Source organism: Gigantopelta aegis, chromosome 3 (assembly GCF_016097555.1).
Source record: "Gigantopelta aegis isolate Gae_Host chromosome 3, Gae_host_genome, whole genome shotgun sequence".
NCBI lineage: Eukaryota > Metazoa > Mollusca > Gastropoda > Neomphalida > Peltospiridae > Gigantopelta > Gigantopelta aegis.
In genome coordinates this window covers 68,456,403-68,481,908 of record NC_054701.1, presented here as the reverse complement: position 1 = coordinate 68,481,908, position 25,506 = coordinate 68,456,403, and the positions used below count along the sequence as shown (strand labels likewise).

The 25,506-nt window shown below is 37.1% G+C and overlaps 1 protein-coding gene across 1 annotated transcript in view; it reads right to left on the bottom strand.

The window, feature by feature from the left end:
- The window catches only part of LOC121368799, a 48,030-nt gene continuing 22,524 nt past the window's right edge, over nt 1-25,506 (bottom strand). The window contains exons 6-8 of the mRNA XM_041493547.1: nt 2,467-2,535; nt 1,810-1,899; nt 1-1,274 (exon numbers count right to left, since the gene is read on the bottom strand). Of these exons, the coding sequence (XP_041349481.1) occupies nt 1,176-1,274; nt 1,810-1,899; nt 2,467-2,535 (258 nt within the window). The 3' untranslated portion in view covers nt 1-1,175. The remainder of the gene's footprint in view (nt 1,275-1,809; nt 1,900-2,466; nt 2,536-25,506) is intronic.

The window sequence follows — 25,506 nt, the reverse complement described above, 5'->3', positions numbered from 1 at the left end:
TGTCTGTGCTGCAGCCCAAACTGGATTTAGTTCGAGCTATACAAGCATTATGACCGAGAAGTAACAAATGGAATATACCGACACTGATGGATTTAATGTGTATGCTTAATCGTTAAAGAGGCTTTATTAGTGTTAAACATGCTACAACGGCAGTAAACTCAGGACAAACTCTCGTTGATATTTTATGATCACATTCACACCAGTCCAGTTAGGACAGTATGGGCGGATTTATAGACATAACTAATACAACTCCGAGTAATGTAATCGCTTTGTTTTGTTTTGCTTTAAACATACTTTGTTTCGCCTCTTAATTCACCACACGCTGCAATCTAAATATCGTAAAAATGCACCAACAATCAGTTTGATCCATCAGATGTAATGCATTCGGTCTGTTCGAGTGCTTTGAAAACAAGGTAACCCACTGAATGCTTTTGTTGCGGAGTGGGTATTACAGTTATGTTGCTGTTGCATGGCCGATCACATTGTTGTTACTACTAATAAAACAAACATGGCCGACTCTCATTTCTGGCGAATCAATCAACTGATTCGTCCCCATTGTCCGTGATAGAGGCTCGCATTTTTATGTTAGATGTTTCCATTTATTTTAGTGCTTATCTTTCAATTAAGGGTTCAAGCATGTTGTCCTGGACACACATACATACTAAAGCAATGCAGGCTGCCCAGAACAGCAGGTTTTACTGGTTAGTGAGAGAGACGTCGATATAGTGTCCTTGATCTCTGGGTGGGCGCTGGTACTGAGGTTCGAATCCAGTATTCTGTTGTACCTGTACCAGTATTTTTGTTTTCGATTAGATCTTTAATAGTAAAAATCTCTCTGAGCGAATGACCTATGGAATATGATTTGGACGTTTGAAAAAGTGACACAAAACACAAAGCCAAACAAAAGGAATACTCGCACATCATTATCTCCAAGTGACGTCCATCAGAACGCTTGTCAGACAAAGTTATGATGGTATGAAGTATCTCACATAATGATTTTTGACGTCAATGACGTAAAAAGGATATACCTGCATAATAATTTTAACACCATTAAAGAAATTAGTATTACGGTTTGCGGTTATTGTAAAGATGGTCACTGTTTCTGGTTTAAAGATGGCTAACAGCAAGTTCGAATATCGAATACTGCCTGATGACGCTAGATATTGGTGTATACTTTATGCTGGGGTGGTGCAGTTGCAGAGTGGACATGCAACTGAATCAGGTGGCTTAAACTGGAAAATCACAATAAAATAAGCCAATATTGTCCCGAAAATCTGAAAATAATAAATAATAGTATATTAGTCATGTATAAGAATAACACCCATGAGTATAAAGAAGATCATATAACTATGCTTAGTGCTTATTATTAAACATTGCGGCGGTTTTATTACGATAATACTGATGGTAATGCACATGGTTACAACTTGGTTTGTGACTGTGATGTCGATGGTTATAGTGGTGGTGGTGGTGATAATGATGATGATTACGATGAAAACAATTGTTATAATGATGGTGGTAATGACAATTGTATAGTGTTAACGATGATGATGATTATGACGATGATGGTGATGACTGTAACATGCTATAAATTAAAATCAACGGGCGTTTCAGTCCTGGTTGGAGTTTTCAGATGTTTCGTTAGTACTGGATGGAACGAGTAGAGCGCACTACGCTGCAATTTGTGTGCTGTATTTATATATCAAGAACGAGTGAAAAACAGGCATTAATTAAATACAGACCACTAACTAAACACCCCAAAACTCCAATCAGGAAGCGAAAGTCCGAACTTAACACAATAAAAAAAACTACCGTTAATATCGCAGGCATGTTTATAGTGAATAGTCCATACACGCTGAATCCAACAGATTGGCCACAAAGCTTCGTGGTGAACAAGGTCAGCTGGAATTGCATATTTGCAAAATATAATGAAACAAATACGTTTTTATATTCACAGATGGACAAAGAGGTGTGATACATATCCATATACATATACATATACATATATACATAGATGAAAGGAACGAACATGGTTTTTGACGTTCCTGGAAGTATGAACCACAGAACTACTGTACATATTTATAATCTTCACTGTATTACTTTTCGGTAATAAATGTCAAGCTAATTTTATTTAAGCTAGTATTTCAAATCAAATTAGAGGGATTTACTGTGCTAGATTAAAATAAATAAATAAATTATATGACATCAAGTCTAGTCACATAATATCATATCTAACAGTCATAACATGTACAACTGCTATACTTAAAGTTCGAAATTCCAAGAATTTATCGTTAGCGTTCTTAGAATTTCAATCTTTAACTCTGCGAAATGCTCTTTGGTATAGTGCTTAGCAATGACAGGTGTCGTTGTTAAATACTGTATTTAATGTTCTGGAAATTTCGAATTTGGCTAGATGCTCCTTGGAACAGTGGGTACACACATTTATTAAAAAATACTAATAAATCTTACTGTCTGCAGTCCTCTTTCCGATAAGGATGATGGTTTTATTTTCCAGAGATGTCCAGTCATGTCATTAGCCTGTAAAATAAACCACAAACATGTACAACTGGTTTTGGGTTTTATATATATATATATATATATATATATATATATTCACATGTCATATAGGACCTATTAAGGATACTCGCCATCACTTACTGTTGCATACATTTCAGTGAGATTTCTGTCAAAAAGATTCTCTGAAAAATGTTACTATGACAAAAGAAAAATGTGGCTATTATTTTCAACAAGTACAATACACTGTGAACTTGATAATTGATATGGTATAGGTTGATCACAAAAAGTAATCGTTACTCTCACTTAAGATGACAATTTTGAGGATATTTCTTTCTTTTTTTGTCAAATATGATTTATATATCATCGAGTGAAGTTTGCAATCACGACTCACGAGTCGCGCTTGCGCGACGAATGTGATATGATTGCAAACTTCACGAGATGATATATAAATCATAATTGACAAAAACAAAACATGAAATTTTCTATTTATTATATAACTTTTGGCAATTTACCTTTATTTTTAAAATGCCAGCAGCAAAATAGTTCCAGCTTTCTTACAGTGACAATAACACTTTCTACAGTGACAATAACACATTTTAGAGTGAAATAGTGAAATTTTCACTCTAAAATGTGTTATCATCACTGAGTGACTGATAACACATTTATTTCACTGATATTTTAAGATATTTCACTAAATGTTATATAATAATGCATCTTTATCGAAACTCTCAGTAGACCTTTCTTGTTAAACTATTCAGTTATTTATATTTATTGTTTTAAAACTAAACAGATTATCGCAAATATATTTCAGTTTAAAAAAATCCATTGAAACAATGTGTTATTCAGTCAGTCAATCATATGACACATGCTTACACCCATAGAAGGTTCAAGCACGTCAGCCTTAGGCACATAATTTGAGTTGTCCGACATGAGTGTCGAGAGACCAACAATAGATATTTGTGCTAACCATTTTTGGTTTGTCTTTGATATTTATCACACGCGTTCGAAATAAAAATTGGATAAGGGATTCAGAGCTCTCCTTAGACCTCTCCCCCGGACCAATTCCAAAGAAGGAAAACAAACAAGCCTCAAAATTAAAGATTAAAAAGTAATGAAATGTTTTAAACTACTCGTATATATATGCATAGGCTTTAAAGACTTATATGACAGAACAAGCCTATCAAATCGGATTATGTAATATTGCCTATCAGTTTGCTTCTCGTGTGAAATGATGTTACGGAGAGGAAAGGAATATTGGTTTAATAACACTTCAGCACATATTAAATTTCGGCTTTTTTGTTTCTAACATATTGTTATTTCAACCCACAGCAGAGAGAGAGAGAGAGAGAGAGAGAGAGAGAGAGAGAGAGAGAGAGAGAGAGAGAGAGAGAGAGAGAGAGAGAGAGAGAGAGAGAGAGAGAGAGAAAGAGATGTACGGTCGCCACATAAGCTACTCCTGCAGAAAAGCAGCAAACTACCTTTCCATACACAGGACAATATATATCGAGAGGAAACAAATGTCTACCGAGGACGATCGATCCTATAACCTGTCGCATCTAAGGCGAACATTCTACCCCTGACGTACAGTTGGTGTACATCCAGCCCTTGTCCCTGTCAATGACCCAGAGGCGGAACCAGAGGGGGGACCCAGGGGGATGCATTACCCCCCAAATTTTTCAAGTGCCCTTTTTGTTTGTATAAAAATTGTTTTGCACATAAGCATTTTTAGCTGCATTTTAGCTGCATGAAGTTAAGTTGTGCGTGTATGCGCAAGCTTGCAGATGTGTGTCTGTGTTACGAAGTCTCAATGGGGTTCATCACATTGTCTAACGCGAGTAATGAGCGCCATACAGTTGCGTGATCAGTTGCATAATGATAGCCTAATAGTTTTTGCTTTCAAATTGTATAGATTTTCAAAATTACTAATGAATAATAGGCTCTCTAATTTTAATGTATATCTGCCTTACCTAGACAGCTGCCTCTAGAATAGTGCCATCTACAACTATACATGTAATTTACAAATGCCCCTTTGTATTGTTTTTTATGTATAACTGCTCTATCTAGACAGAGCCGTCCCTAGAATAGTTCCATTTAAAGTCATAATTTACATATTGGATCGGTTTTATTTATAACTGCCCTAACTAGACAGAGCCGTCCCTAGAATAATGCCCTTTAAAGTTATAATTTTCAAGTGCTTCTTTGGATCGGTTTTATGTACAACTGCCCTAACTAGACCAAGCCATGCTTTTTAAAGTTTTAATTTACAAGTGCCAACATGTGCCCCTTTGTATCGTTGGTGTTTGGTGTGTTGTTGTTTTTTGTGGGGGGGTTTTGTAGGCTATATCTGCCCTACCTAGACAGATCCGTCCCTGGAATAGTGCCCTTTAAGGAACGTTATCAAAGTCAAATTACAATGAAATACATGATAGTCATACTTATATACGAAGCAAAGTTGATTCTGTGGCTTTTTCCTTTACTAATACAGCTAGTGCTACAGAAAACCGCAGCTAGTCATTTAGTGTACATTTCCGTTCGTACACTGTGATATATACACAAACGCATTCATATTAACTGCAAATATTAAAACTTTTATTAAGATGCCCTTTTAACGAGCCAATGTGCCCCTTTTTTCTCGCCCCCCCCCCCCCCCCCTAAAAATATGTCCTGGATCCGCCCATGTGCCCAAGGCGTAAGGTAACATGCAGGACTCCCTGGGAAAGGGGAGTGGTAGCTCACGTGAGTTCTAAAAATTACAATATGGCGATTTCTTTGCTCGCTCTTTATTCTCTAAAGGTGGATATCTAGTGTTTACTAGCCACCGTTCGCCACGCAAGTAATGAAACACACTCCCTATTAGTTACTGACATTAATTTAGTATTTCATAGTCACTTTTATAAAACGTTTAAAAAGTCCAGATTCAAGCCTGTAATAGTGTCTAGATTTAATTACATGCTATTTCTTAATGCATGACATTTTTCTAATAAGCACAGGGTCAGGTGTCACTTACCTTGAAACTTACATATCCACCAACGAAAAGAACGATAAATATTCCTGTCATTGAGGACAAAATCATTATCAGTGTTAAGAAGATTTTCTCGAGTGATGCTGTCTCCTCTACAATGCCTGCATACAATATAAGACAGATCGTGGGAATGAAGACGGCCAATACCAACAGCAGAAACGGTTTTAAGCATTCATTTGCAGACTCTATGATCTGACATATGGCCTCATGCTTGCGGTAAAAGAACTCCAAGGTCATATCCAGATCTGAATCTGGATCGTCTTCGTTCGTGAGATTTTTCATTTGGTTGGACATCATCTTGAACTCGATAATAGCACAGTACGATACTATCACGTACATCATTAAGCAAGCAGACATCTGATGAGTCGTTATCAGTTGCGTAAGATAAACAAAGACAACAGCAAACGTCCGCCAGATATCACTGAAGCCGTAAGTGGGGTAAAAAATCTGCGCTACGCGGATCATGTTCTTGAAGACATAGCTAAGCAACACATTTGCCACCGTCATGGAAAGTACCAAGGCGATTTTCATCCATGTTAATCTTCGTGCAAGAGTTACAGTTTTAGAACAGAAATTATAGTGTTCTTCGTATGTCTGCAGACTGTTTACGAAGCTTGGTAGCAATTCGGGCAGGCGTAAGGACATCATTATAGAAAACAACACAATCGCGCATGTAAATATCTGAAACGCGATGCATCGAAAAAGTTTGGCATGATCCAATTGCTCTGATCTCCAGAAATTGGTTGTAAACAGTACAGCATAACATATAAGAAATAATAGCGATATTACAGAATAAAAAAATTCAAAAAATGAATGGCCTCTGTTAAATTTAGATTGGAACCTCATCTGTTTACCAGTAAACAATCCACTTACACGAATAAAGAAGAGAAACGTATTGCACAGTGACTTGGCCGTTTTACTTTCTTTTTCTCTGACAATCTGTATATCTCGAGGTGAAACCTTTGTTGTTTCCATAATTAAACCTCTCAAGTCTAATTTATATCAAATTAGATTGTACTTTTAATGCAAAAGAAAATGCAACCCAACTCTTATTTTCCCATTCTCTTTCTTCTTTTTTTTCTTCTTTTCTGTCAATTTCACGTTGTGTAACTAACATTCAAAAAGATCTTCGATCTCTCAAAACGTTTGCTTTTCTTCTTTTTTTTCCTTATAAAATTTCACAATGCTGTGCTTAATACTATCTAACCAATATCAACCGTGCATCATGAATGCCACAAGAGACAATGGACAAAACCGCAGTGATTAGTCATGCCTTCCTGCTGTGCTGTTAACAGAAAGTATCGTTAATGTGATTTCATTATGTTCGATTTATTACAAAACGACAATTTATTACTTGCTACCATTCAAGTATTGATAAAATAAGTCGACAGTCAATGAATCCATCAGCTATAATGAATTGTTGAAGGGCTTTGCAAACACGCATGTCCAAATGGATACTATCTGTGTTTATTGCTCTGTCGACATCATAATCATGGCGCTTGTTCGTTATTGACAACATTATTATGCTTATGTGTTTAAACACAACATCTATGAAAGAACAAGCCCATCAAATTGTTTGTTGTAAATTTCTTCATCGTTCACTCCTGAATCCTTTAATGGTACGATTCTTCACCGGGTGAGTCTAACAGTTACTTTAATACGAGAGAGAGAGAGAGAGAGAGAGAGAGAGAGAGAGAGAGAGAGAGAGAGAGAGAGAGAGAGAGAGAGAGAGAGAGAGAGAGAGAGATGTCAGCACCTGGGCTAGTCCTACTGAAAAGCATCAAAACATATTTTATATCCATATCCCCATAGACAGGCCACGAACAAAAACGATCCTTTGACTCATCTCAACTGAGGTCAGTTCTCTACTATTGGCACACATCCAGCCCTTGTTCTTGTCGATGCTCAAGATGTGAGGTTACATTAAGGGCTCTCAACGAAAGGTTTTAAAATCTCCTTAAATTACAATATGGCGAGCAGCTGTTTAATTGCCCGTTTATTCTCTACAAACGGATATCCAATAGTAATAAAACATTAGCCAGCTTAGTATTTCAGACCTGTGTTATAAAACTTTTAGAAGACCAGATTCAAGACTGTAGCAGTGTCTAGACTAATTATACTACTCAAATCAAGTTAAAGATCAGATATTTTAATGTCTGTAGATTTTACCATACAGAATGTTGATTAGTACAAAATTGATCGCAAAAATGTTTGGTCAATCCGCACTAGAGACACATGAGGAAAATGTAACCTTTGCGAGTAGCCAGAGGTTAAAAGCCATAATCCCATAGAACACAACTATTTGAATAGCGAGTGAAACCACCACTTGCTCGTAAACAGTAAACGTCGTGTCATCGTATGCAGTCAATTAGAAAGCAGATACGGTATAGCCTGCCACTCTGTCTGGAGGAATTGTCCCAATTCTTGAACATTTGCAGGTTTGCCTATGATTGTCTCTCAATCACCTGCACGTCTCGTCCTAGGCATGTTCAATAGGTGAAAATATGATGAGAATACTGGCCAATCCATACGATGGTTACCATTCTGTGTGACAAAATCTGTTACAAACCTGGCACAGTGGGGTTTGGCATAGGCGATCTGCAAAGACGCTCCAGGACCAATTTGGCTATGTGACCAAAGGCTGGGAAATATCCTCCCTATATTCGATACCTGTCATGTTCCCTTGAATTATGTACAGAAGAGTCCTATAGTGTACAAATATCCCACAAGGATAAATTTGTTATCGCTATATATTCTGATGTTATAATCTACAAATCTCTCACCTAGATGACAGTGCACATGGATTATATTACTCTTCAAAAAAGTAGGAGAACCTGAAATATTAATGTTAATATCAACTATTAGACCGAACATACGTTTTGACCACAGACATCCTAGTAAAGAACGTTCAGGTCTGTTTATCAAAACACCGAAACACGTTCCATAGTTTGCACGTGTGTGGGGTGTCCTTCTCGATTTTGACAATTTCCAGGAAGGTCGATTAATCACTGTGGAACATTATTTCTCTCAATCTTTTTCATTCTGTTGATCATACTGTTGCTCTTGTTTTATTTTCAGTCATTTTTATTGTTTGAATTTGCGATTTATTGATAAAAAACCCCGTCAACTTTCAAATTTCACTTCTGACCCCAATCGTCCTTCAAGATCTTCGGTGGTCATAAAACCTACTGTAATACTGAACTACCGGTTGTAATGTTTGTCCAATTAATTCACTATTATCATATAACCATTCCCCACAGCTAATATACCTTACAATTTTGGCAACTGTAAATTCTTATTAGAGTTCCCCTACTTTTTTTGAAGAGTATATATATATATATATATATATATATATATATATATATATATATATATATATATATATATATATATATATATATAGTTGATAACGATGATGTGCATGACAGACTAAGCTTTGTTACAGTTTTGTCCAATTAAACAAAAACGTTTATTAGAATTAATACTTTATTGTCAAAGTAGAATACATTCCTTTGATTCTTAACTTGTTTTCAATAGTATATGTGCTATTTATATGGACGAGACAGAACCAGTTGTTTCTTACCTTGGAACTTAAATATCCACCAACCAGAAGAACGATGAATATTTCAATCAGTGAGAATGACATCATTGTTATTGTTAGGAGGATTCTCTCGAACGAGGTTATTTTATCTATGATGGCAGCATACAGTACAATACAGCTCGTGGGAATAAAGATGGCCAATACCATCAGCAGATACGGCTTTAAGCATTCGTTTGCAGACTCTATGATCTGACACATGACCTCGTGTTTCTGATAAAAGAATTCCAAAGTCATTTCTAGATCTGAATCTGGATCGTCTTCCTTCATGCGATTTTCCATTTGGTTAGACATCATCTTGAACTCAACAATAGCACAGTACGATACCGTCACATACACTATTAAGCATGCAGTCATTTGATAATTTGTTATCAGATGCGAAACGAAAGTAACGACAACCGTAAAAATACGCCAGACCTCACTGAAACCGTAAGTGGGGAAAAATATTTGCGCCAAAGTGCTGATTTTGTGAAAAATGTAGCTCAATAACACAGTTGTCGCATTCGCGGAAAGCGCCAGGGAGAATTTCATTCGCTTTAACATTCGGGCAAGTTTTATAGTTTCAGAACAGAAGTCATATTGTTTTTCGTATCTCTTCAAGTTGTTTACAAAACGTGGTAGCAAGTCGGGCAGGCATGAAGACATCATTATGGAAAACAACACCATCGCGCACGAAAACATCTGAAACGCGATGCATCGAACAAATGTTGCAATAGCCAATTGATCAGATCTCCAGAAATGGGTAGTGAACAATACAGCATAACACACAAGAAATAAAATCGCTATTGCTGAATAATACAATTCCAGAAATATTTTTGATCTGTTAATTTTAGATTGGAACCTCATCTGTTTACCAGAAAAGAATCCGCTAGCACGAATAAAGAACAGAAACGTATTGCACAGTGACTTGGCCGTTTTGCTTTCTGTTTCTCTCTTCATGTTAGTACCCTGAGGTTCAACCCGCGTTGTTTTCATAATGCAACTCGTTACGTCTAAATTATACAAAATTCGATTGAACTTTCAATACAAAAACACGTTATTTCCACTCTTTCTGTTCTTTTCTCTCTTTTTTTTTTGGGGGGGGGGGGGGGGGGTGGGGGTCTTTTTGATTGTGGGGGGGGTTTCTGATTAAAACTGTTATAATTAAAATTCAGAAAGATCTTCGATGTTTCAAACGTTTTTCTTTTTTTCTTTTTCAATATGAAAGTTAGCAGTGTGGTTTTCTGTGTTCATGTCACCAATATCAACCGTTTATCATGAATGTCACTGGATATACTGAACTAAAAAGTAGTAATTACTCATGTTTTCACGCTATACTGTTGATGTCAAAAACAACCAAATAATACCTGTCTGGTTAATGTCATTTCATTGTTTTACTTTCATTATAAAACACATTCATTATTCACTATCATTTAAATATCATAAGAAAGGATCTGACCATCAATGTATCCATCAACTGTAATGAAGTGTCAGAGAGCTTTGCAAACGGGCACGCCTAATGGATGTTGTCTGTATTTATTGTTCTGTTGACATCAAAGTCATGATCATCGTGCTGGAGCATGACAGAACGCATTGTTGTGATGAAGGAGTCTAAGAGACTATACAAATTAAGACAGCGTCCACTTACATACATGGTGTTAATTCGCATGTAACGCGTAATGCAAATCAACAGAATGAAGATTTCAATCTGATCGTCAGTCCTGAACGTAACAACATTTGGTTTGTCAGGTTAAAGTTTAATTAAAGTTGAAATTTCCGCTTCTGTTTTGGCCCCTGTGTTTGCAAACATAATTAAAATACATGTTGAATTTTATTCAGTTTAAGCTGATTTAATGTTCGGTTGCAGTGTGGTTAACGTTTGATTAAAGTTTTTTAAATTGTTAATGGATGACTTTGATATTTCGCATAGCTAATCACCACATGCTAAACTTCAACTGCCTTATAAATGTAACACCAGGGAAAGGCCAAGGTTATTTAGTTTGTTTCATGTTTTTCCGAGTATATTTAACTATTAAATATTTAATGGATGGATTTCGTATTTGGTATCGATAATCAGCATGTTATAGTCCAGACTTCAACTATTAACAGTGTCCAACCCCTCATCACATGCCATTTATACGGATATGCCTTTTTTTACTTACCTTGGAACTTACATATCCACCAACGAGAAGAACGATAAATATTTCAGTCAATAAGGATAAAATCATTATCATTGTTAAGACGACTCTCTCGAGTGAGGTTATGTCATCTACGATGGCAGCATACAGTACAATACAGCTCGTGGGAATAAAGATGGCCAATACCATCAGCAGATACGGCTTTAAGCATTCATTTGCAGACTCTATGATCTGACACATGACCTCGTGTTTCTGAAAAAAGAATTCCAAAGTCATTTCCAGATCTGAATCTGTATCATCTTCCTTCGTGCGATTTTCCATTTGGTTAGACATCATCTTGAACTCAACAATAGCACAGTACGATACCGTCATATACACTATTAAGCATGTAGTCATTTGATAATTTGATATCAGATACGTAATACAAGTAAACACAACCGTAAAAATACGCCAGACCTCACTGAAACCGTAAGTGGGGTAAACTATTTGCGCCAAAGCGCTGACTTTGTGAAAAATGTAGTTCAATAACAGTTGTCGCAGTCGAGGAAAGTGCCAGGGAGAATTTCATTCGCTTTAACCTTCGGGCAAGTTTTACAGTTTGAGAACAGAAGTCATATTGTTTTTCGTATCTCTTCAAGTTGTTTACAAAACGCGGTAGCGAGTCGGGCAGGCGTGAAGACATCATTATGGAAAACAACACCATCGCACACCAAAACAACTGAAATGCAATGCATCGAACAAATGTTGCATTATTCAATTGATAAGATCTCCAGAAATGGGTAGTGAACAATACAGCATAACACACAAAAAATAAAATCGATATTGCTGAAAAAAACAATTCCAGAAATATTTTTGACCTGTTAATTTTAGATTGGAACCTCATCTGTTTACCAGAAAAGAATCCGCTAGCACGAATAAAGAACAGAAACGTATTGCACAGTGACTTGGTCGTTTTGCTTTCTGTTTCTCTTGTCATGTTAGTATCCTGAGGTTCAACCCGCGTTGTTTTCATAATGCTACTCGTGACGTCTAATTTATATCAAAGTCGATTGCACTGTTAACACTAAAACAAGTTATTTTCTCTTTTTGTTTCTTTCTCTTTTTTCCCAGCTTCAAGTTGTTATAACTAAAATTCAAAAAGATCTTCTATATTTTCCTTTTCTTCTTTTTCAGCTTGAAAGTTAACAGACATATTTCATGTTCAAGCCACCAATATCAACCGTGTACAATGGAGGCTACAGGAGATACTGAACTAAAACGCAGTGATTAATCATGTCCTGATAATACCAGTTTGGCTAATGTGATTTCATTATTTTAATGTCATTACAAAAACGAATTCATTACTCACTATCATTTAAATATTGTAAAGAATGATCTGCTAACAATGAATCCATCAATTTTAACGGACTGTTGAAGGGCTTTGCAAACAGGGTTCCCTAATGGATTTTGTCTGTATTTATTGTTCTATCGACGTCATTAATGATCACATTGTTATGATGACGTATTTTAGTACTAGTAAATCATTGAAATTAAGACCTGGGGCCTAATTCACAAAGGTCTGCTAGACAACAAAGCATCCTCTTTGCAAGTCTTTTAGCATTGCACTGCGAGATCGCAAAGTTACGAGAGTTTAGTGAATTAGGCCCATAAATCACGTACATGCAATTACCTAGGTTTACTTTTTGGCTAGCAAGCAACGCATAATGCGAGCGATTAGAATGATATTTTTCTGGCTGGCCTGACCACTTCATCATTTGGAACCTCATCTGTTTACCAGAAAAAAATCCGCTAGCACGAATAAAGAACAGAAACGTATTGCACAGTGACTTGGTCGTTTTGCTTTCTGTTTCTCTTGTCATGTTAGTACCCCGAGGTTCAACCTGTGTTGTTTTCATAATGCAGATCGTCACGTCCGATTTATATCAAAGTCGATTGCACTTTTAACACTAAAACAAGTTATTTTCCCTTTTGTCTTTTCGTTTTGGTGTCTTTTTCTTTTCCCCCAGCTTCAAGCTGTTATAGCTAAAATTCAGAAAGATCTTCTATACTTTCCTTTTTCTTCTTTTTCAGTTTGAAAGTTAACAGTCATGTTTCATGTTCAAGCCACCAATATCAACCGTGTACAGTGGATGCCACGGGAGATACTGAATTGAAAAGCAGTGATTACCGATAATACCAGTTTGGTTAATGTGATTTCATTATTTTAATTTCCTTACAAAAACCAATTCATTACTCACAGTCATTTAAATATTGTAAAGAATGATCTGCTAACAATGAATCCATCAGTTGTAACAGACTGTTGAAGGGCTTTGCAAACAGGGTTGCCTAATGGATGTTGTCTGTATTTATTGTTCTATCGACGTAATGAATGATCACATTGTTATGATGACGTATTTTAGTACTAGTAAACCATTCAAATTAAGACATGGACCACTTACATGCAATTGCCTAGGTTAACCTTTTAGTTTGCAAGCAACGCATAATGCGAGCGATTAGAATGAAAAAAAAATTCTGGTTGGCCTGACCACTTCATCATTTGGTTAAAGTCAGGTTTCATTTCATACAGTATGACTACATTTCCACTCCTGCTTTGGCCCTTGTAATTAAAAATAATATTCTTATACACGTTGGGTCAATTTTTAAATATATTTTCTTAAATTGATTTAGTTTAAGCATGATTAAAGTGTGGTTGGAGTATTGCACAGTGACTTGGTCGTTTTACTTTCGTTTTCTCTGGCCATGTTAGTACCCTGAGGTTCAACCTTTTCTGGTCTTTTGGGTTTCTTTGTTGTTTCTTTTCTGTTTCAAGCTGTTATAATTAAATTTCAGAAAGATCTTCGATGTCTCAAACGTTTTTCTGTTCCTCTTTTTCAATATGAAAGTTAACAGTGTCGTGTTTCGTGTTTATGTCACTAACATCAACCTTGTACAATGTATGCCACAGTAGAAATAGAACTAAAACGCAATGATTATACTCATGTCCTGATGATACCAGTTTTTTTCATGTGATTTCATTATTCTGATTCCATTACAAAACACACATTCATTACTCGCTACCATTTAAATATTGTAAAATACAAATGATCTGACCATCAATGTGTAATGGACTGTTGAAGTGCTTTGCAAACAGAGTTGCCTAATGGATATTGTCTGTATTTGCTGTTCTGTCAGCATCATAATCATGGCGCCGGTGCATGACTGGACGCATTGTTGTGATGACATATGTTAATAAACTATAAGACAGGGTCCACTGACATACATGGTGAGTCATTGCAATTACCTGAAATAACGTTTCAGCTCGCGTGCAACGCGAAATGCAAGTCAGTAGAATGACAATTTCCATCTGGCCGTCATCTCTGAACATATCAACACATGTTAAAGTTTAGTTTAAGTTCAGATTTCACTTCTGCTTTGGCCAATGTTGGGTCTGTTTTGTTATATATTTTCAGAGTTGTATTTAGTTTAAGCATGTTCCGTTGAAGTGTGGTTAAAATTTGGTTAAAGTTTCTCTAATTGCCTTTAACTCTTTGAATTTTTTAATCGATGACTTTCATATTTCGCATCCCTCATGTATCTTTCATCTTATTACCTCCAGTCTCATAAATACATGTGACACGAGGGAAAAGCGAAAGCCATTCAGATTTTTTAAAATGATTGCATATAACTCTGAAATATTTAATGGATGGCTTTCGTATTTGATATGGATGTTTACCATATTATATGCACACACACACACACACACACACACACACACACACACACATACACACAGCCCCATGAATGTAATCCCATGTGAAGACCAACGTCATTTAAAAATGAATGTACTGTTTCTGTAATCATCTTAAAAACTTAAATCTTTCAATAGATGAATTTACTATTCGGTTCAATAGCGTTATAGTGCAAAATGTACGCAGGACAAGGTCAAGGTCATTTAATGTTTGTTTTAAACGTCTCCATCTTTCAGTCTTGGATCCTTTAATGGTACGAGTCTTTTATAATGCCTATTATTACCGAAAAGAACAATATTTGTGTAACGACACCTCAACACTTATTAAACTATAGCTATTTGTTGTCTACCAGTTATTTTAACACGAGAGAGAGAGAGAGAGAGGGGGGGGGGGGGGGGAGAGGGGGGGGGGGGGGGGGAGAGAGAGAGAGAGAGAGAGAGAGAGAGAGAGAGAGAGTGGGGGGGGGTGCGTGCGTGCATGCGTGCGTGCGTGTGTGTGTTATAATATATTCCAGGCGAATACTCTACCACTGGGGTATATCCAGCACTTCTTCCTGTTCATGTTCATGGTGAGATTTATAAATGCAAAGTTATCAAGGAAAGGCGACTGATGGCTAGCGAGGATGTTAATATTGCAATATGATAAGAAGCTGTTCACTCGCCTATTTATTCTGTAGAAACGGATAACATCTAGCAGCAACTTTGAAAAGACCAGACACAACACTGTAACAGCGTACGCTAAGTCTGCTCTCATCCAAATAATTAGATACACTACCATTTATTATTATTTTGTTTTACATTAGTAAAACATCCATCGACAGGTTTAGATGTGACGGTACATTTTGAACTTGACATAAAAACTACATAATGCGTCAATATTTGCACTTTATACTTTTTGTATCACCAATCCTGCCAGTGACGGACAATGGATTGTTATTGTGCATAGTTGTACACTACCTTTATTCACTGTCAGGTGCGGATCAAGGCAAGCCCGTAGTAGTAGGGGAGGTAATGTTTTAGTGTGTGGGGGTGGGGGTGGGGAGGGGGAGGTTTCATGCCACATTTTCATCTTCGAATGGGGCGGGGGCACAGGCCACCTTTAAGCGGATTGTACTGCGTTGCGCATTTCAGTGGTACTTTGACATTTTCTGTAACCTTAAATAGAAATATCAGCATTTATTTGACATGATGTCAACAATGCTTTGGCGTGACGTCAGCAATGCCTTGACTTTAATATGCTTATTCATGTCAAAGCGATACTACGTACATTCTTCTGGATATAGAAATGTGCGAACAGAATCGCTTTTTGACATTTATAATCGTATTTATTTTAAATACTTATAAATGTAAAATATCTGTGCACAGATCTAATACTACTGGATTTAATGATGACAGCTAACCACTGTGCAGTTTGTTGCAAGTGCTGAATGGATAAATATTACATGAATAGTGGTAAGTTTGGAACTCGGAGCTGGGAGTGCATAGGATTTTATCTAGAGGGGCCACCCACTTTGGGCAGGTGTGTGAGACTGAGGACCCCCTTCCGCCCCCGCCCCACCCGATACGCTAATGCATATTAGGCCTGTTTTCCATTACCGCGATTTCGCGTGCATTTTATCATGCGCATTTCCACAAGCAATAATGTCCATTATATATTGTTGAATATGCATACCAGCCCAAAAGCCCAATCTGATTAAAATTAGCTCTACTGGGTCTACCAGTAGATCTAACAGCATTGCGTGGACTCCCATGTCCTGATGACATTTCATCTATAAACAACAATTTAAATATCGACCAATTACACCTCGCCTTTTATAGCGTTATTCGGGAGCATACAAATTCTAAAAATATCGGGCGAGACTATTTATGCAATAGGCGAAATTGTTGGTCTATTTCAACACTGAAAAAACAGGGGGAAAAGTGTAGTAATAAACTCTGGATTGTATACTAGTATAAACAGATTTTATGGCTATACCATCACGGGTTGGTTTTTTGGTTGTTTGTTTTTGTCTTGAAACGAATTTTATATAAAATTTTATATTGCAATTAGTTCCCGGCATACTTCGTTATTCACCCGAATCATTTCGTATACCCTCGGCATAATCCCGAATGTTTTCAAATTATTTTCAAATCACTGGCATGATTTTGCAAGTAAGGTTTTGATTGGTCGAATGAAAGGTCAACTGGACATGAGCTTAAACGGGCTGCTGTTTCACATCAACAACATGTAATAGTGGAGCTAATTTTAATTAGATTGTTCAAAAGCCATGCTTTAGCAGTCCTTCAACGTTATGACGTCACCGCGCTGAACAACTTGCGCATATATAAATTACTAAATAAAATGCACTGTATCCATAAACGTCTGCGCGGAAACGCGAAATCACCACTTTTCGTGATCCAGCAGCAGCTGCAATGGTGTGTGTGTGTGTGTGTGTGTGCGTGCGCGTGTGCGTGTATTATATGTATGTATATATGTATGTGTGTGTGTGTGTGTGTGCGTGTGTGTGTGTGTGCCCTCAACCCCACCCCGACATTTTTGGCACCTTCCTACGCCACTGGCGCGTTAATAAGGGAAGGGGATATTATGAGGGTACAAGAAAAGTTATGTTCGCGAGGTTAATTAAATTCAGTTCAGTTCAGTTTATTGTATTCATTTAATCGTACGAATTGCTGGATGTTGGAGGTGCGCACCCCTTCAAATCCAGTGTTTAGCAGATCAACATCTATTCATTTATTGGTTTTTACTGTGGAAATGGTCAGTTTGATATTCCTGTGGAAGATTGTCATATATACAATACATATCATATTAGTGTAATTTTGAATACTGTAAGCGTTGCACTCCCTCCTTAGACAAATCATGGATCTGACCCTGCTTGTTTTGACAATTTAAAATTTCAATATTACTACCACCCATCCGCCAGCAACTAGACCTCGTTGTGACCTCTGTACGATTTCACACGGGATCCGCCACTGAACAGTGTCTAGACTTTAATTACATGCTATTGATCTCTCTCTCTCTCTCTCTCTCTCTCTCTCTCTCTCTCTCCCCCCCCCCCCCCCCCCCCCCTCCCATAAGTAAGCACGGGATCAGTAGTTACATACCTTGGAATTTAAATATCCACCAACGACAAGAACCATAAATATTCCAATCATGGATGATGAAATCATTAGACTTGTTACGACGACTCTCTCCAGTGAGACTGTGTCATCTACAATGGCTGCGTACAATATAAAACAGCTCATGGGAATGTATACTGCGAATACCAACAGCAAATACGGTTTTAAGCATTTATTTGCAGACTCTATGAACTCACACATGACCTCGTGTTTACGATAAAAGAACTCCAAGGTCGCTTCCAGATCTGCACCCTCTTCCTCCACGCGCTTTTCCATTTGGCTGGACATCATCTTGAACTCGACAACAGCACAGTACGATATTATCACGTACAGTATTAAACAAGTAGTCATCTGATAAGTCGTTATTATTTGCGTAATGAAAACAAAGACAACAGTAACAATGCGCCAGACCTCACTGAACCCGTAAGTGGGGAAAATTATTGATGCCACGCTGCTCGAGTTGTAGAAAATGTAGGTGAACAACACAGCTGTCACTGTCAAAGAAAGTTCCAGAACGAATTTCATTCGCATCAACCTTCGAGCAAGTGTTACATTTTTAGAACAGAAGTTATATTGTTCTTCGTAAGACTTCAGATTGTTTATGAAGTGATGTAACATTTGGGGCAGGCGTGAAGACATCATTATGGAAAACAACACAATCGCACTCAAAAACATCTGAAAACCGATGCATCGAAAAAATGTTCCATTATCCAATTGCCCAGACCTCCAGAAATTAGTAGTAAACAATACAGCATTACACAAGAGAAATAGAATCGATATTACTGAATAGCAAAGTTCCAGAAATATACCATATCTGTTGGTTTTAGATTGAAAACTCGTCTGTTTACCAGCAAACAATCCGCTTACACGAATAAAGAACAGAAACGTATTTGACAGTGACTTGGCCGTTCTACTTTCTTGTGCTCTTGTCATATTAGCACCGCTGGGTTCAACCTGTATTGTCATCATAATGCAACACGTCAAGGTTAATTTATACCAATGTCAAAGCGACTTCCAATACAAAAACAACTTTTCCTCTTTTTTTTTTTTTTCTTTTTTTTGTTGCTGTTTTTCAGAAAAATCGTTGATATCTCAAACGTTTTGCTTTTTTAGTATGGAAGTTAACAGGATCGTGTTTCGTGCTCAAATCACCAACATCAACCGTGCACCATGGGTGCCATAAGAGATACTGGACTAAAACGCAGTGATTTATCATGTCCTGTTGCTATGCTGTTATTAGGACCAACATTCACATACCAATTTGATAAACGCAATTTCATTATTATAGTTTCGTAACAAAACATACATTCATTAATCGCTACCTTTGTCAACATGATCCGATATTCAACGTATCCATCAGCTGTAGTGCTTTTTGTTAAAGAGCTTTGCAAACAAAAATTGTTAATGGATGTTCTCTGTATTTTATTGTTCTGTTGACATACCAATCATGGTTCTTGTTCGTGATAGGCTACATTTTTATGATTGATTATTTTGATAAATTATACACAAATGAAATTAAGACAGGGTCCACTGACATGCATGCTGAGGCAGTACAGTTGGTAGCAGACCACAGTTATTTGTGAATCTGCAGCTGAGATATATACATACAGGGCCGCACCCTGATCAAAATCAAAGGGGGGCGGGGCACTACTTTTTATAAACAAATGAAACACTATACAAATTAAACCCTGAGATGTGTATTCTATTTTCTGGAGCAAACAAAAGCGAGATTCTCAATGGGGCAACTGCCCCCCCCCCCCCCCTCTCCAGGGTACGGACATGGTATACCAGCCCATTGCATCCTAAATGCCCACCTATGGTTTAAAAATAAATAAAGATACAGGTATTTTTAGTCGTATGGAAATTACAAAAAGGGTCATAATTATAAAGAGGACTTATTTAAAATATTTTTGGTTAAATATTTGTGTTACTTTCATCATAATGTGTCAAAACTGCATGATTTTGGGTGAATTTTTGACAATGTTCAAACCCATACAAACCACCCTCAAGCGGGAGTTGGCGGATATCACACATTATGGAAACTTTGCTCATTAAACCTTACAAAAACCATCATTTGAATAAAGATTTAGCCATTAAATTTTCCACAAAATCAGCTTGTTTGAAAATTACCCAAAATGATCAACGGCCCCACTTTTGTTACAAGGAGAACCTGGTGTATGAATACCAAGCTTCGTTACAGATAAACCGTTTTCCACTGCTGCTTAACAACCAACTGTCATTTTTAAAAATAACTCTTTGACTATCACTAAGCTTTAAGAATGTGTTTCCTATTCCAAATAATTACCCTTCAAACATGGATCTGTTCAAAACCAACAAGCGAACTATGCGCGCCCGGGTACACAAGGGAATTAACTGTATACTGCTACAAGGGAGTTAACTGTATACTGCTACCAGTTACGTCCTAACTGAGCCAGACAAAGTGAAAAAACGTCCGCTAGATTGGTTTATGCGATTCACGGTAAACCAAATGGCCTCGTCGGGAACCAATAAAACAGATCGCGAACGTTAGCTGGCTGAACTTTGGAGTGGTCTTACTTTTTGGTTACAGCTCTATAGTCCGAAGGTTCAATGGTCCGAAGGTTCACTAGTCCGAAAGTTCAGTAGTCTGAAGGTTCAGTAGTCTGAAGGTTTATAGACCTAACTATAATCACTAAGAATGGCAAAAAAGCAGTGTCAAATGCACTAAACAAATGTGAATTCTTTACAGTAATCACCAAGCGTATCTCTGTTTAAAACGTTTTAGGCAACAGTTTAAGATATATGTTATCACACGACGATATGATACATTTTGGATATCAATTGAAAGACATTTGCTTCTTAAATATCAATCCAAACCAATCACCTAGGTTAAGGCTACACATTTATCTTAAACCTGTATTTTAAAGATATGTAAAAAAAAACAAATTATACACTCATGGCTCTTAGATACCATTTATCTTGCATTTCATTTAAAATTGTATTCACTTCACGTTCGCTCCCATTGGTGTAGCCAGGATTTTATATTGGTGGTGGTGGTGGGGGCAAAAATTCATGGAGGGTCAACCACATTGTTTTTGAGACTGTTTATGTTTTGGCAAGGAAAGAAGGAACTAATTTATTTAACAACGCACTCAATGCATTTTATTTATGGTTATATGGCGTCGGACATATGGTTAAGGACCACACAGATATTAAGAACGGAAACACGTTGCTGCCACTTCATTTTATCGATTAGCAGGAACGGATCTTTTAAATGCACCATCCAACAGACAGGATAGTACATAACACGGCCTTTGGTATACCAGTCGTGGTGCACTGGCTGGAATGAGAAATAGCCCAAGAGGCCCACTGACGGGGATCTATCCCAGAAAGACCGAGCATCGAGTGAGCTCGTAACCACTGGGCGACATCCCACACTCTTAAACTAGTAACAGTGTGCAACACCACATCACATGCCATTTATATGGATATGACTTCTTTTTATTATTACTTACATATCCACCAACGAGAAGAACAATAAATATTTCAGTCAATAAGGATAAAATCATTATCATTGTTAAGATGACTCTCTCGTGGGAATAAAGATGGCCACTACCATCAGCAGATACGGCTTTAAGCATTCATTTGCAGTCTCTATGATCTGACACATGACCTCGTGTTTCTGATAAAGAATTCCAAAGTCATTTCCAGATCTGAATCGTCTTCCTTCATGCTATTTTCCATTTGGTTGGACATCATCTTGAACTCAACAATAGCACAATACGATACTGTCACATACACTATTAAGCATGTAGTCATTTGATAATTTGTTATCAGTTGCGTAATGCAAGTACAGACAACTGTAAAAATACGCCAGACCTCACTGAAGCCGTAAGTGGGGGAAAATATTTGCGACAAAGTGCTGACTTTGTGAAAAATGTAGTTCAATAACACAGTTGTCGCAGTCGAGGAAAGTGCCAGGGAGAATTTCATTCGCTTTACCCTTTGTGCAAGTTTTACAGTTTGAGAACAGAAGCCATATTGTTTTTCGTATCTCTTCAAGTTGTTTACAAAACGTGGTAGCAAGTTAGGCAGGCGTGAAGACATCATTATGGAAAACAACACCATCGCGCACCAAAACATCTGAAAAGCAACGCATCGAACAAATGTTACATTATCCAATTGATCAGATCTCCAAAAATGGGTAGTGAACAATACAGCATAACATACAAGAAATAAAATCGATATTACTGAATAACAAAATTCCAGAAATATTTTTAATCTGTTAATTTTAGATTGGAACCTCATCTGTTTACCAGAAAAAAATCCGCTAGCACGAATAAAGAACAGAAACGTATTGCACAGTGACTTCGTCGTTTTGCTTTCTGTTTCTCTCTTCATGTTACTACCCTGAGGTTCAACACGTGTTGTTTTCATAATGCAGCTCGTCACGTCTAATTTATATCAAAGTCGATTGCACTGTTAACACTAAAACAAGTTATTTTCCCTTTTTCTTTTCGCTTTGGTGTCTTTCTCCTATTTCCCAGCTTCAAGTTGTTATAACTAAAATTCAGAAAGATCTTCTATATTTTCCTTTTTCTTCTTTTTCAGTTTGATAGTTAACAGAGTCATCTTTCATGTTCAAGTCTACAATGTCAACCATGTACAATGAATGCTACAGGAGATACTGAACTGAAAAGCAGTGATTATTCATGTCCTGATAATACCAGTTTGGTTAATGTGATTTCATTATTTTAATTTCATTACAAAAACCAATTCATTACTCACTATCATTTAAATATTGTAAAGAATGATCTGCTAACAATGAATCCATCAATTGTAACGGACTGTTGAAGGGCTTTGCAAACAGAGTTGCCTAATGGATTTTGTCTGCATTTATTGTTCTATTGACGTCATTAATGATCACATTGGTTAAAGTCAGGTTACATTTCATACAGTATGACTACATTTCCACTCCTGCTTTGGTCCTTGTAATTAAAAATAATATTCTTATACACGTTGGGTCAATTTTTAAATATATTTTCTGAAACTGATTTAGTTTATGCATGGTTAAAGTGTAATTGGAACACAGTGACTCGGTCGTTTTACTTTCGTTTTCTCTGCCCATTTTAGTACCCTGAGGTTCAACCTTTTCTGTTCTTTCGGATTTCTTTGTTGTTTCTTTTCTGTTTCCAGCTGTTATAATTAAATTTCAGAACGATCTTCGATGTCTCAAACGTTTTTCTGTTCCTCTTTTTAAATATAAAAGTTAACAGTGTCGTGTTTCGTGTTTATGTCACTAACATCAACCTTGTTCAATGTATGCCACAGTAGATATTCAACTAAACAGCAATGATTATACTCATGTCCTCATGTTACCAGTTTTGTTCATGTGATTTCATTATTTTGATTTCATTACAAAACACACATTCATTACTCGCTACCATTTAAATATTGTAAAATATAAATGACCTAACCATCAATGTATCCATCATCTGTAATGGACTGTTGAAGCGCTTTGCAAACGGAGTTGCCTAATGGACGTGGTCTGGATTTGCTGTTCTGTCAGCATCATAATTATGGCGCTGCTGCATGACTGGACGCATTGTTGTGGTGACATATTTTAATAAACTACAAGACAGGGTGCACTGACATACATGGTGAGTCATTGCAATTACCTGAACTAACTTTTCTGCTCGCGTGCAACGCGTAATGCAAGTCAGTAGAATGAAGATTTCCATCTGGCCGTTATCCCTGAACATATCAACACAGGGTAAAGTTTAGTTAAAGTTCAAATTCCACTTCTGCTTTGGCCACACATACACACACACACACACACACACACACACACACACACACACAGACACCCTGAATGTAAACCCATGTGAAGACCAATGTCATTTACAAATGAATGTACTGTTTCTGTAATCGTCTTAAAAACTTAAATCTTTAATTAAAATAATTATACCTCATGACTCTTAGATACCATTTATCTTGCATATCATTTAAAATTGAATTCACTTCACGTTCGCTCCCATTGGTGTAGCCAGGATTTTATATTGGTGGTGGTGATGGGGGCAAAAATTCATGGAGGGTCAACCACATTGTTTGTGAGACTCTTTATGTTTTGGCAAGGAAGGAAGGAACTAATGTATTTAACAACACACTCAGTGCATTTTATTTATGGTTATATGGCGTCGGACATATGGTTAAGGACCACACAGATATTAAGAACGGAAACACGTTGCTGCCACTTCATTTTATCGATTAGCAGGAACAGATCTTTTATATGCACCATCCAACAGACAGGATAGTACATAACACGGCCTTTGGTATACCAGTCGTGGTGCACTGGCTGGAATGAGAAATAGCCCAAGAGGCCCACTGACGGGGATCTATCCCAGAAAGGCCGAGCATCGAGTGAGCTCGTAACCACTGGGCGATATCCCGCACTCTTAAACTAGTAACAGTGTGCAACACCACATCACATGCCATTTATATGGATATGACTTCTTTTTATTATTACTTACCTTGGAACTTACATATCCACCAACGAGAAGAACAATAAATATTTCAGTCAATAAGGATAAAATCATTATCATTGTTAAGATGACTCTCTCGTGGGAATAAAGATGGCCAATACCATCAGCAGATACGGCTTTAAGCATTCATTTGCAGACTCTATGATCTGACACATGACCTCGTGTTTCTGATAAACGAATTCCAAATTCATTTCCAGATCTGAATCTGGATCGTCTTCCTTCATGCGATTTTCCATTTGGTTGGACATCATCTTGAACTCAACAATAGCACAGTACGATACTGTCATATACACTATTAAGCATGTAGTCATTTGATAATTTGTTATCAGTTGCGTAATGCAAGTACAGACAACTGTAAAAATACGCCAGACCTCACTGAAGCCGTAAGTGGGGGAAAACTATTTGCGACAAAGCGTTGACTTTGTGAAAAATGTAGTTCAATAACACAGTTGTCGCAGTCGAGGAAAGTGCCAGGGAGAATTTCATTCCCTTTACCCTTTGTGCAAGTTTTACAGTTTGAGAACAGAAGTCATATTGTTTTTCGTATGTCTTCAAGTTGTTTATAAAACGTGGTAGCAAGTCAGGCAGGCGTGAAGACATCATTATGGAAAACAACACCATCGCGCACCAAAACATCTGAAATGCAACGCATCGAACAAATGTTGCATTATCCAGTTGATCAGATCTCCAAAAATGGGTAGTGAACAATACAGCATAACATACAAGCATTTCTTCTTTTTCTGAATTTGAAAGTTCCAACAGATTTTAATCTGTTTTTTGATTCAAGTCTACAATATCAGAAAACCATGTACAATGAATGCTACAGAAAGATACTGAACTGAAAAGCAGTGATTATTCATGTTCTGATAATACCAGTTTGGTTAATGTGA